The sequence below is a fragment of the Ostrea edulis genome, chromosome 1 (genome assembly GCF_947568905.1).
Source record: "Ostrea edulis chromosome 1, xbOstEdul1.1, whole genome shotgun sequence".
NCBI lineage: Eukaryota > Metazoa > Mollusca > Bivalvia > Ostreida > Ostreidae > Ostrea > Ostrea edulis.
The window spans coordinates 45,220,020-45,234,752 of record NC_079164.1 but is presented as its reverse complement, the minus strand read 5'-3'; the positions used below and the strand labels follow the sequence as shown (position 1 = coordinate 45,234,752).

Sequence of the window (14,733 nt, the reverse complement as noted above, 5' to 3'; positions counted from 1 at the left end):
CGCAATGGGGAAAAGGTTTATTCACCGATTTGCTCAAATCGGGAGCTAAAAGTGCTTTATCAGCAGTCGCTAAAACGGGAATAGATGTCTTAGAAAATAAACGGTCTCTCAAAGATGCCATCAAGACACGCGGAATACAAGCCATCAAAAATACGGGTCGTATGGCCATGCCGAGAATTCAACAAAAATTAAGATCCCGTCAAGGGGATAGTGTTTTAGCGGGGATGGTGAAACGAGGAGCACGACAATCCATGAAAGCCGGGTACCGGACGGGGTTAGATGTCTTAGAAAATAAACGATCTCTCAAACAAGCGCTCAGAACTCACGGAAGACAGGCGTTAGCAACCACTATGAGGAGAAAGAAAAGAAGAAAACAGAGAGGAAAAGGCTTTTTTTCCGATAGGGAGGCGTTAGCAACCGCTATGAGGAGAAAGAAAAGAAAACAGAGAGGAAAAGGCTTTTTTACCGATTTACTCAAAACGGGAGCTAAACAAGCTTTGACGGCCGCCGCAAAGACGGGGTTAGATGTTTTAGAAAATAAAAGATCTCTCAAAGACGCTCTTAAGACACATGGTATACGAGCCGCTAAGAATACAGCCGGTATGGCCAAACATCGCCTTTTAGCAAGAGGGGGACCCCGTACAAGACAGGCCGGTGCACGAGAACATCGTAAGAGACAGTCCAAGACCCCCTCTCAACAACGTCTCTTAGGAGGACCGCGTAAAAGAAAACCCCAGGCACCGGTCCGGGGTAAGAAGAAACGATCTCTCGACATTTTCGACTGAACCTATAAAAAGGAGATGTGAGGGAGGGGTGAACCCATTTGATTCCTAACAACGATCAGTAACACATCGTTCAAAAATGATGCACAGAGAATCCTGCGCGTGTGGGACCGACAGTTTGGAACTGTTTAAAGTTCCCCCGACAAACGTCACTTTAGAAGACTCTAAATGGATGGAATATTATCCGATTTCCAGTACGTTAAATTCGGATACGGCTCCCATTGAATTTGAAATCAAAGGTCAAGGAGATGAATATTTGGATTTATCTCAATCGTATCTCCAGATGGTCTGTAAATTCACCAAAGCAGACGGGACGGCTCTCACGGGAGCGGGTTCTACTTCCACCCCGGTCAATAACATCTTACATTCCTTATTCAGTGAAATCGATGTGAGTCTCAATGGCAAAGTCATTACCCCCGGAACGGATACTTATCCGTACAAAGCCTACTTGGAAAAATTACTGTCTTATGCCCCCAAAACTCTGAAAACTCAGATGAGAGCCTGTACCTTGTGGGAAAAAGATACCGCCGGTCAAATGGAAGATCGAGAGTATTCTGGTCTGGTTCAACCTCCAAAGGAATTTCCCGTAGCTAATGAAAAAGTCACCATCAATGCAATGTTACCCACCCCAATATATCCCGCCGATTCTCAGAATGTAGGGTTGAGAAAACGTCACCACAAAATAAATAACAGTAAGGAAATTGTCTTGATGGACCGTTTACATCTGGATTTGTTTCAGCAAGAGAAATGTCTACCGAACGGAGTAGACGTCCGTCTCCGATTCAATCGTACCAGACCTCAATTCTACATGATGACCGATGCCGGAAGTAGTGGGAAAGTAGCCATTCAAAGTATGGTGTTGTGGGTGAGAAAAGTCAAACCGACTCCAACGATCATCAATCTGATCAATCAACAGCTGAGTACTCAAACAGCTAAATACCCATTGAGAAGAGTGGAAGTGAAAACGTTCACGATCCCCACCGGGACCCAATCGAAAATCACCGATCACCTATTCCAAGGTCAGATGCCCAAACTCATCCTCTTGGGGTTTGTGGAAAACGCCGCCTTTAACGGGGATGATGCTAAAAATCCGTTTAATTTCCAAAATCAGAAAATCAAAAAATTAGAAGTCAGTATCAATGGAGACATGATGGAAACTCGTCCCCTGGAACCGAATTTCACGGCCGATCAGTATCTGAGATCGTATTTAAGTCTGTACAAAGGATTGGGAAAATTAGGGCCAGATTGGGCTCCCGACATTACTCTGGAAGAGTATAAAAACGGTTACACCCTATGGTGTATGGATTTCACCAAAGATCAAGAAGCTCAGACGGATAAATTTCATCTCATACAGACGGGGAACCTGAGAGTAGAAGTACAATTTACCGACAGCATAGCGACGACCTTAAACTGCGTGGTGTATGCCGTCTTTGACAATTTGCTAGAAATCAACAAACAACGAGAAGTCAGCATCGATTACTGATGGACACGTATCAATTGAGAGAGGTCTTATCTCGAGATTTAGGCCCTGCGTTTGGAGGTGTGTATACTAGAGATGTATTACCGGAGAACTTACCCCACCAAAAAGCGATCGTGATCAATACAGACCCTCATCATCGCCCCGGAGCCCACTGGGTGTGTTTGTATTTGAACAGCCCCATCATAGAATATTTTGATTCTTACGGATTACCCCCGATGCATCAAGAAATCAAAGCGTTTATGCGACGCCACGGCGACACTTGGATTCATAACACGAATTGTTATCAAGCGTTGAACACGGATGTCTGTGGCCAATATTGTGTGTATTATCTACATCAACGCCATCGTAAAAGAAAAACGGTTCAAGATTGGTTACTTCCTTGGAAAGGCACGGCGTTACAACGAGATCGTTATGTAGCCCAATGGTTTAAAGAGACATTTCGTAAACCTAGAACCCATAAAGGACAAAGTTGTCAATGTCATGGTATTAACTTGTCACTGATGTAATTGTTCAAATGTTTAATTGTTCAAATGTTTAATTGTTTACAAAATAAAAATTTAAAAAAAAAAAAAAAAAAAAAAAATCTGTGTTGTGTGTACCTATATAAGACAGGTTTGCCACAATAAAAAAAATCAGTCTACTTAGACATGGATTACGTGCCAGTTTATAGAAGAGTCAAAGTAGTGAGAGAAACTCCTCAAAGTATGGCATGGACTTTTATCTTAGACAATGCAGGACCGGAGGATATCGTTAAAATCGTTCAGAGTGAATACCAGTATTTGATCATGACCCGAGATCAACAAACGTTAAGAGGATTGATTCAAATGAAACACTGGAGAACGAAGCGTAACATGCGGTATTTCGTTCATCCTCTATGTTGTTGGAAAGCATATGAGAATAGTCTCGCATCCGAAAGACTACGTTACATGACGGGAGACTATGAAGAACACGGCAAGTTATTAACTATCAACACTGTGTAACTTTAGCGAGTTTCTTAATAAAAAATAAAAGTGCATCTGGTGTTAGTTTTCGTTTCTCTCAACCATTGTCATATACAGTCTCTTTTCATAAGATGTGGGTGGCCCTGAAAAGGGCCGGGGGGGGGGGACTATGAAAGCCCCCCCACACTGTCTAGAGGTTGATTACCTCATTACTGTCTGGCGGCCTTCTTGTTTCGGCGGCGGCGTCTCTTGAGCGGCTTCTTGGGGGCATCTGGCACTCCTTCATAGAAGAAGTGCCACTCAAATGAGTCGTCGGGTTGGAACACAATGCGCCCCGGGGGCCGCTGTACCAGTTCCAGCTCGGCATCCCAGTCCTCACGCTGATCCTCCGGGACCAGGTTGTGGTTCTTGATGGGAGGACTTGGTACTCGGCTCATCTTCTTCTTTCTTCTATCTTCTTTCTTCTATAACTTCTTTAAAATAATCAAACCTTTGCTGGATCACCAGTGAAGCGAACTGGCGAGCGCGCCGGTATATATCAGGAAAGCGCGGACCTCCTCGAAAACATCCCTCGCTTCGGAGACGAAGCCAAGATGGCGGCCGTCAAAATGGCGGATTTGTGCTTTCGAGCAGAGAGTTTTTTCTCATTTTCTTTTTCTAGACATTCGATATCTGTGCATGGTAGATTTAATCTGATAGATTCTGGGGCGCGGAATTCGTTAAACTTACTTTTATTTTGCTACGTCGCATAGTTTTCAAAGAAACAGAGGTCAAAGAGGTCGAGTCGAGGTTCAATGTTTCTTCACCGCCTCTTTAAAAATTTATTTCTCGACCATGTACATCCCTAAAAACATCTCATAAGGTCTATTCGATAGAAAACACCTTATTTGATTCGATTTTCACTCTACCTTTAGGATTTTCTGGATTCCTCAACAAATAAACCCTTCTCTGAGAGACTCAACTAAACACAGCTTTCGTGTAAACAATTTTATTCATGTCACATATTTCAAATACATAACTCCCACACACAACACCAATACACATGTCTTTTTAAAATAGGGTCCAACATTTTTTCCATTTCTCGAATCCTGCGTTGAAATCGATATCGATCAGCGGCTACTGTCATCCAGATACTTGTCCGGTCTTCTTCGGGTAACAGATACACTTCATTATGATCCAGATTAAAAGTTACACATTTTCTTGTATTTTGTTGTACATGTGATGAAGATACCGCACTCGAAGGGTCTCGATCACGCCACTGATGTGCGGCTTTGTTCTCTTTAATTCCTTGGCTACTAAATGAATCAACACCAATGACTCGGTGCTGATACGGTTCTCGATCAAATGTCTGCATATCCACCAATATTCGTCTAAAGTGATTAGAAATATTGCCGCACGAAGATAGGATTTCAATTTTTGAAAATCTGGCAAGTTTTCTATTTCCTCAATACACTGTAGGACAAATGTTTTTTCGATGTTATCCCTAGCAGTCATGATTTCATAAATGAAATGAATTAAGTTCTTCACACTTTATGTATACTTCTCGAAGCCAGTCCTTGGTGATACTTTCAATCTCGGCGGTTTTTTCAGGCATGCGTTTCTTGAATTCTTCCCCCACGACATAAATTAACATCAACCCCGCATCGTTATAGAGATTGATGTACACCCGGTTCCGTAGATCTGTATATTGGTCCAGAGTCAATGGAAACACTCCCGCTATCAGAAATTTTTTAGCAAATTGAAACACCACATCGTCTTGCATTTTCTCGACCCATTCTAATGCATGGTTATGCGCTTTTTCTGCGATGTTGTCACTTTCACCCATGATTTGTAAATGACTAAAATGAATACAAGTATCCGCTTTTTCTATGATGTTGTCACTTTCACCCATGATTCGATAATGAAGGAAAACTAGTTAAAACGGATTATTTCCATGAATCCTTCTTGTAAACATTCTCGTAGAATGAGCTCGATGTCTCGGGTTTGATTGGGAATGATTTTCTTCAGTTCCTCAGCATACAAATAGATCATGATCAATCGCCCAGGATTCGTGTCTTTAACTAACGATCTACCAATCCTCTGAAAACTGTCAAGATTCCCCACCTCGTGTATCGCCGATTGTACATAGGCTTTAGCAGATTTATACCAAGACGAATTTTCAACAATCTTGACAAAATCTATAATACAAGTATAACCGTCTAACCTAGTGTTGGAAGTTCCACCCATAGTGAATAAATAAGTTAAGAAAACAATCGTATTTATAGGGAAAAGGTCGTGGAGTACAGGGAATATTCTAGATTTGATACAATAGAGTTTTTCAAGTTCAATTAGTGCACTAGCACGCGCCGGTCACGAGATGTTCTAGATGAAACCGGTTTTTCCGATGATGCAATAGTCTGTTGTACAGTAGCACGCGCTAACATTCTCGAGCATTACACTGTTAGTCATGGACAACAACGTATGGGAAGAATTGAAAGAGCTGCGTCGAATGAGAAATCGTAGGAGAAGATCTAAAAATTGGTGTTTTGAATATGTCTTGCAAGAGAGGGAAACGGAACATGCCATTCTGATCGATTTGGAAGATTGCTACCGCGACAATACTGTAATACAGTTTATGATTGCCCAGTTTTACACGCTGTCTAACGGAACCAGAAAAGTGTCGGGATTCATGCGTTTGAAAAAACGTCGTAACAGAGGCGGTGCATGGCGGCAGCTTTTTTGTGCAAACATTTATTGGCTGGAAACAATCAACGTGATGAATTTCCGAGGTAGCAGAGCTCAAAAAATAGAAAACGCCATTACCTCTGCAGATCACAGTTATAACTTTTATGATGTAGATTACCCCTACGAATTTGGCCAAAGAGATTATTAAAAACACACACACACACACACACACACACACACACACACACACACACACACACACACACACACACACACAACAGCCCTTTTCAGGGCTATTTTAAACACCAATATAAGTTCCATTCCACTAAAGTCAATGTGTACCAATGTGCACTAGCACGCGCTGGTCGCGAGAAACCGGCTTTTCAAGTTCAATTAGTGCACTAGCACGCGCTGGTCGCGAGATGTTCTAGCTGAAACCGGTTTTTCAAGTTCAATTAGTGCACTAGCACGCGCTGGTAGCGCGATGTTCTAAATGAAACCGGTTTTTCCAGAAAAAGATGGTGCAACCACGTGCTCCCCACGTGCCCCCCACGAGACAGAATAGTCTAGACATTTTGGTGGCTATAAAAGCGGAGCCCAAGTGTCAGTCCTCATTCGATCTTCAATCACCTTCCAGAAGACATGGCTCAGAAACAAGTAGAATTTGTGGACAAAGCTCAGAAGAAAATAGATCAGCTGGTACAGAAGCAGATGGGACCACAGAAAGACTACATTGAACTGAAGAAAGCTAAGAGTGACGATCAGAAGACTGAACTGGGGAAGACCTCGAACTTCTTTCTCACGTCTCCAGACTACATTGCTCGACAAGAGAAGATGGCCCAGACCTCGAACCAGACCACGAGCTTCAATCTCACGCCTTCAGACTACGTTGTTCAACAAGTGAAGATGGCCCAGACCTCGGATTACCTCCCTAGCCAGAATCCGACAGACCCGGGATTAGGCTTCTATTTTCCCGATTCACAGGACGCTACGGGACTGGAGATGGGCTTATACGATAAACCCCCCTTCGGCGGAGAAGATTCCCGCATGAGCAGGGCCGATTTCGCCATCATTACGACCACACTGGACGGTATTGTCAACCGGATCAACGTGATGACCGACGAAATCGCCAATCACACCGCAGTACTGGTGAAAAAAATCGAGGAATTAGCAGCAACCCGTAAGGACATCACCAGCAGAAGAAGGAAGGACCCAGTCACTAACCCCTGTTTCACATGTGGAGAAACGGGACATTGGTCACCAGATTGCCCTCAGAAAGTCAAGAAAACTGTAGAAAAGGACCCTTGTTACAAGTGTGGGAAATTAGGCCACTGGATCAGCGACTGCCCGAGAGATGAAGACGAATTGATGGCTATGATTGGCGAGGTACCCGGCACAAAACCTCCGGTCGTAAGAGAGTACACCCCATCGGAGAAGTGGAACCCACCACCCCCTAAGAAAACGATCAAAGAGATGAGTGAAGGAGAACCCCCTAAAAAGAAGAGAAAGCTGAGCCGCAAGAATAAAGAATGAACGTGTGATAAAACTATTGTGACTTTATTCTGACAATTTTAATGTTTAACTGTATAAAATTGTGTTCAATTGTTATTCCAATTGTTTATTTAATAAATGTGTAAACTTCACATCATGCGTTTTTCATTCTGAATTTTTAAAGGATTCACACAGGTCTCGTCGTCATAGCGACTTTAGTTAGTGTTATCGATTCTTTCCCATTGTTGCGTCATAGTGCTATCGACCCATTGTTGCGTCATAGCACGCGCTCTACTTCATATCGGCCTACCCCTGCACACCACTGCACTAGGCACTTATGCCTTAGCGCTACCTTAGCAACGCCCTACCTCGCCTGCTCGCCACTCCGTTCTCAAACTTGACCTTTTGACCTCAAAAGTGCACTCAGTTGAACCGGCCATCGAGCCGGGTTATACTACTAACATGCATAGTAAAAACAGTTGGATCTTAAAATCAAACAGAGTATGAAACGTATCTGAGGAGACAGCAACATGACCCACTCGTCAGAGAGATGTATGATGTGTATCGGTTGTACTGGGGAGATATACAAAGACTAGGGACCATATGCCAAAAAGCACTGGTTCAGTAAAAAGTGTTTGACTAGAAAAACAGGTTTTACATCATGCACCCGAGTTAAAAATACAATACGGATGGCAAGGAAGTGTTCCTGAATCATAATTGTGAAGATACATAATGGGTGTTTATATCTCTCAACTGATTCGATAGTATCGTCAACTTCCCATATTTATGCAGCAATATTCCATTATCACCTAGATATGATGTATGTATATCTCAACTGATTCGATACGCAAGAGCTTGTTCTGCGTATGGTCAATTTTTTAATCGAGGCAGGCTAGTGACAAAGAAGATGATGGAGTTTTAACAGTCTCAATTAAAGTCAGCATTTCGCAAATTCTATAGTCGTTATAACGATCTAATTTCAAATTGCCAGTACTTGGGTCAAATTATGTCTGACGTGTTTCTTATCGATTGTTAGGCTGTTCTTGGCACACTGATTTTGACTCATTTGCAATTGATCAAAGAGTGAACATTTTCGCCGTGTTTTGGTCTGTAAACATATGTTCCCTCCCCCGTAAAACAACAAACGTTTTGGTGTCTTGCTACATGCTATATGACAATGAGTAATACCTGTGTATTTCAATTGATGATAAAGCTATTTAACAGAACCTTAAAATGTATGTTTACAAACTATTTGGAAAGCAGTATATAAATACAGCAGAGTTCGATACTGATCGGGGTTATTTTGTATTAAATTATCTCCCTTGTGTTACTCTTTGTGTATTGAAGGTAAGATTGTAGTATGACAATATATAAACAACATGGCGGATTAACAGATTGACTTGCAGGCGACACACAAATGCAGCCTTTCGTTGTTTACAAAATCGCCATATTCGACATTTTCATCAGCAGATGAATTTATATCTAATTTGGTGTATGTTAAAGACCCAAATTAAGTCAACACCCTCCAAATGGCAAGCCGCCTGTTATTCGAACATTTAACAATAGATCTCAGGTGGAGTGACATCTGCAGAGGCTGTGGTCTGGTTTTCATAGCAATAACAGTCAATCAGTACAGGCATTCTTTAGATCTTGAGGAAGCCCAATATACCAGAGTTTTGATAGCATGGACCTGTCCACAACTCCTATTTTCTCGTAATTAGATTTTTAACAATGCAATTTTTATCTAATTGTATTCTTTTCTCCTCTATATACATGTATTATAAATTACATAATCACAAATCAAACAATACTTTGCACATTAATTTCTAAAACTTGTAACTTACAGAAATAATTTATATTATCAATTTATGATAGCTCTATATTTATAAAAGAAGTTATTCATTCAGCCAATGAATGAGAGAAAGAGAGAGAGAAAAAGCGTGTGGCTGGTTATACTGTGTCAACTCCTGTTATCTAGAGACACAGCCATTATACAAACACTATCACCACAAAAACCCTGCAGATACCCCTGAGACATGTCCTGTGTATATCAAAAGTATACATAACACCCTGATCTTTTTCCCAAGTAAATAACAATGACCATAGATGAGCTACGCCCACATCCAGTTATTCGTGAAGAAACCGTACGGTATTATTTTTGGGTCTTTAAAGACTGCAATAATCCTATATACATATAAAATTAATAATACCTTTTTAATCAACACTTTTTAGGTCATTGAAAATCATTGAAGACTTCAAAGGGACATGGACACGATTTCAGCTGAAATTTTCGAATTTTATTTTTCCATTTTTATTGTTTACAGTGCTTAACTAAAGCATTTCTAATGACCAATCAAAATTTGAATATCTGTTTCTGAGCTACAAGTGAGATACATCACTTACAATTTTTTTGCTATCTAAACAACGCCCGTGCCATGTTTTGTTTACATATAGATTGCTTAATAGAATATGGCATGTTTAAAACAAAATATTTACATTTGCAAATGCACTTCCTTATATGACACTAATGAAATCGATGTTCAATTTCGTGTGACATGAATTTGGTCACGTGATCAGTTTGTTCTTGTGTATGAATACAATCACCGCTTCAAAAGTCAGTTCCCGTACTTTCACCTGGCTTCTTGCTTATGCAATGCAAAGGGGGATTTAGACCCCCCCCCCCCTCGCCACAAATTTAAATAATAGAAATAGCGTGATTCCAGATTGGCACCCAAAATGGCTCAGCATTTTGGCTAATATTTGACTTTCACACACACCCTTTCGTAATCCCTGGATCCGCCACTGCAATGACATCATAACAGAAATAAACGCAGCAGGATATTTATACAGTTTATTTTGTGAACAAACAAGAATTTCATCAAATTATAAAAGAGAAACATTAAACATATATCGTTCTGTTGTTTCATTTTATACAGTTTTAAATACCGTCTGCAACTTCTGCATGGCGAATTTATAAAATAAAGTTCTATGATATTGGAAGCGAAAACATGTAGGCAGAATTATAAGCCTACGTGTATTTACTTTATGATGATAAGTTAACCTGTTGTTTCCTGGCAACTTCCATCACGGCTATGACTTGGCATGATCATAAGCGAGGCTGGTTTCGAGGCTCGAAAAATTTACATGTTCATGTCAGGGTACCTTCATTAAAAGCCTACAACAAAAATCTCTCAAGTGAACAAAAACTCCGTCAGTTCGTTTTTATTTTCTTTTATACACACTGAAGGTAAATAAAAGACGCAACCTACCTGCACTTTGTGTAAATATGTCCTACTGTCTTGAATCGTCTCCTGCATGGCTACAACCGCGAGTCCTAACGATGAACATACCGTTGTTTCTTTCCAAAAACCTGACTAAGAGCTTAACGTTAACTTGACCCATCATATCCACCATCAATTCTCTCAGATCCTTTAAATTTCTGTCGAAATCTGTGATCAACAATTGCGTTTTCAACTTAGTAAGCTAGACCGACGCCAGTTTCTCCATCGCTGATCGCGACCAAATCACATCACGGATGTAGTTTACTCCGCTCTTCTTGTCGTCATTTCAGTTAACTTTACGCTCTAAATTACCTTTATTTTACACATTTTTCGTCTTTTTTAAACATTTTCAATTAAATATCTATATCTTATATTCTCTTTGATATTGTTCATAGTTTTTTATTCGATAAAACGCTAACGAACTATATTTTGTGTTCTACGATCGTTATTTTGGTCATCTGCTAGGCCTACATAATCATGGAAGCTCGGTAAGAACACAATTCAAAATAGAAAATATAAATATAAGAAATAAGATATCATTTTTGAATGTTATTGGGATATGACATAAAGTTGGTACGTGATCAAATCTACAATAACGCCCTTCGGGTGTTATAGGATTTAATCACGTGACCAAATTCATGTCATATCCCAACATTAAAAAATTATATCTTATTTCTTAAATGAGACGTGTTAAACACTCTAGATATTATCTAATTCTGTTAAGAAAGAACTTGTAAATTGAAAATTTGTTTTAAATAACTTTTACTAGTATACTTAACTTTTGTACCTTAGCTAAGCATTCTAAACAATAAAAATGAGAAAAAATATTTAAATCTTAATGTCAAATCGTGTTCATACCCCTTTAAGTTGCTATCAAAAGTGAAAGGATCTATCAAAGCAGCACCAGCAGAAAATAGTTTTGGTTGTTCTGAAGGATAGAAGCAAGCCTTTTCATCCTTTAATGTTATGCATGAGTATTGCCTACTTGGATACCACAACTTTGACCTCCAGCAAATGACCACTTACGACAAAATCAAGCTAAGATGCTATGATGCATGCACCAATTTGTCCGAGAAGTTGAACATTTCAAAATTTGATCATGATCAGCAGAGCAGCATAGTGCAAGAATCCAGTCATAAGGATGAGCAAGGATAGACTTTGGAAAGGGACAAAAAGAAAGTGCATTTCTTAGAAAAAGTAAAAGTGTATTTACAATCAGGGGGTTTATTTTTGGAAGGAGAAACACTGGAAGCAGAGCTAATCTTTCTGCCAATGCAAGAATATGCGTGTGGTCATGGAAAATGGCATAAAGGTATTTGCATCAACAAAGTATTTTGAACCTAGTCACATTTCTTTCTTTTCTCCAGATTGGCTACAGAAAACAAAACACAGTACAAAGGTCATGAGGACATTGGATCACCCTTATCTCGCAATGAATAAATAGAGCCTATTGAGGAGATATCATCTACATTATCATTTGTGTTGAATTGTGTTTAATTTTAGTACTTACTTACAACTACTATTATGCACATTAAAAGTTTGATCAAAATGTACTATGTGTATGATGATTCTTGACAGGAATTTACAATGGTAGTACATTCATTATAATACATGTTGCTAAGGCAAAATTGGTTTCCATAGATACTCTAAAAGAGAATAAAGCTGTAAACATTTAGTTATAATAGTTTTGGGAATAGCTTGGAAATATGTTTATTTACATGTAGATCTGGTAGTTTTACAAGTAATTATGGGTATGTATGGGGAAGAACAAATTTTGGCATGAATGTAAAATAAATCCAAAGATGTAGACATAGAAAGCATGTCAATAGAGCATTAGATGGTGATATTTTTGTATTACACTCTCATTTCAGTACAACTGTATTACATAAATTGAAATTTGAAATGTATTTTTAAGGAACATTGGAAACATGGTTAAATCTGATGTCTTCAATGGGTCCAACATGTCAGTAGAGAATTCTATTGCGATATATTTACATTAAATTCTGATCTCAGTACAGATAAATTATATAATTGAAATTTTATGTTTGTTGTTAGGGAAAATTGGTTCCTATGGTGACATGGTTCAACCTGAAGTCCGAAATATCACTCCAATTTTGTGGAACATTATGAAAAGACCTCTATTCATTTTCAGTAAATATAATCATTTCAATTCATACAATGTAAATATTTGTGTTTTAGTGTGTTATTAATGGGCCAAAAAGAGTTGTGTAGCAACCGTTATTGTGTGCGTTCCCGACCCCTTTGAATTTTGTTTTGAGTACACTTAGTATTTATTAATTAGAAAATCTGCATCAGAATTTGGCACTATCTCGATAAATCTAGTAATCTATATTTAGAAGATCTAGTGAGATGTTATCCAAAAAATTACTTGGTTAAAAACCCCTCCGATTCCACGCACAGCTACGTTAAAGTTGAAATTAAAAAATATGCTGGAGTTCCTCATTGATAATATCTTTGTAGTCTTTGGTGATCAGGTTTTCCAACTGTCTGTTGGAATTCCCATGGGTACGAATTGTGCTCCCTTGTTAGCTGACCTGCATTTATAATCATATGAAGCAGAATTTAATTCTAAGACTTTTACGTGAGAAAAAACAAATCTTTTGTTGTGACCTTCAATCGACATTTAGATATATCGACGACGTATTAATAATAATCGTTTTCATTCGTATGTCGATTCGATATATCCGAGTGAAGACGATAAAAAAAGACACCACAGAGTCGTCCACTCCTGTTTCAAACTTTGATATTTTATTGAAAGTAGGTATTAACGGCAAACTATTAACTCAACTTTATGTTATACGGGATGACTTCAGCTTCTCCATCGTCAACATTCCATATTTATGTACCAATAGTCCATTAAAACCGGTATATGGTGTTTATATCTCTAAATTACTTCAATACGAAAGAGCTAGTTCTCCATATGGTCAGTTTTCTAATCGAGGCAGGCTACTGACAGACAAGTTGATGGTGCAGGGGTTTCAACAGTCTCGTTTAAAGTCAGTATTTCGCAAATTCTATGGTCATTATAACGATGTAGTTTCCCAATACAACCTATCTTTGGGTCAAATGCTGTCTGACGTGTTTCATACCGATTGTTGGGCCGTTCTTGGCACACTGATTTTGACTACAAATAATATCGCTTACTTGATCAAGATATAGGGCTCATGGTGGGTGTGACCGGTCAACAGGGGATGCTTACTCCTCCTAAGCATCTGATATCCCTCTGGTGTGTCCAGGGGTACGTGTTTGCACAATTTCCTATTTTGTGTTGTTTATAGGAGTTATGAGGTTGGTCGCTGTTCGTTGTCTTCACCTTTCGTGCCATGAAATTGTCAAATTTACAGGAAATTGATAAATATTTTTAAAAATGCCTATTTCAAAATCCTCTGCATGTACCATGCAAGGTGAAAATAACGAACAGTGATCAATCTCATAACTCGTACAAGCAATACAAAATAGATAGTTGGGCAAACACGGACCCCTGGACACACCAGAGGTGGGATCAGGTGCCTAGGAGGAGTAAGCATACGTCAGATTTTTATTATAGCGAAATACGTGATTTTAACCCATGTTCGGGCGCCAATTAAGACTTGGTCTTTTTGTAATCAAAATTAATTTTGAATTCCGTAAGAACAAAATCATAATTGTCTTACAAAAACATGTTATACATGATTAAGATAACGAACAGTGATCAATCTCATATAAGGAATACAAAATAAAGAGTTAGAGAAACACGGACCCCTGGAGATACCAGAGGAGGGATAAGGTACATGGGAGGATCTGTCGATCGGTCATACCCACCGTGATGTCTATGACTTGATTAGGTAAACGTAGCAATCCGTGGTCAAATTCAGTTTCTCAGGAACGGCCTAACAATTCGTATGAAACATGTCAGACAGCATTTCCCCAAAGATAGGTTGAATTGGCAAACCAGATCGCTAAACCGACCATAAAATTCGCAAAATACTGACTTCAATCAACGTGAACCCCTATAACATCAACTTGTTTGTCAATAGCCTGCCTTGATTTAAAAATCTGAACATACGCAGAACAAGCTTTTGCGTATCGAATCC

The 14,733-nt window shown here is 39.3% G+C and overlaps 2 protein-coding genes across 2 annotated transcripts; both read left to right on the top strand.

Moving 5' to 3' along the window:
• Positions 1 to 861: 861 nt before the first annotated feature.
• LOC130047806 (uncharacterized protein F54H12.2-like) lies at positions 862 to 2,265 on the top strand. The gene has a single exon (XM_056143322.1). The coding sequence runs from the start codon at positions 862 to 864 to the stop codon at positions 2,263 to 2,265; it is 1,404 nt and encodes a 467-aa protein (XP_055999297.1).
• Positions 2,266 to 6,509: 4,244 nt separating this feature from the next.
• LOC130047805 (uncharacterized) lies at positions 6,510 to 7,400 on the top strand. The gene has a single exon (XM_056143317.1). It carries the CDS (start codon positions 6,510 to 6,512, stop codon positions 7,398 to 7,400), a length of 891 nt encoding a protein of 296 aa, XP_055999292.1.
• Positions 7,401 to 14,733: the final 7,333 nt, after the last annotated feature.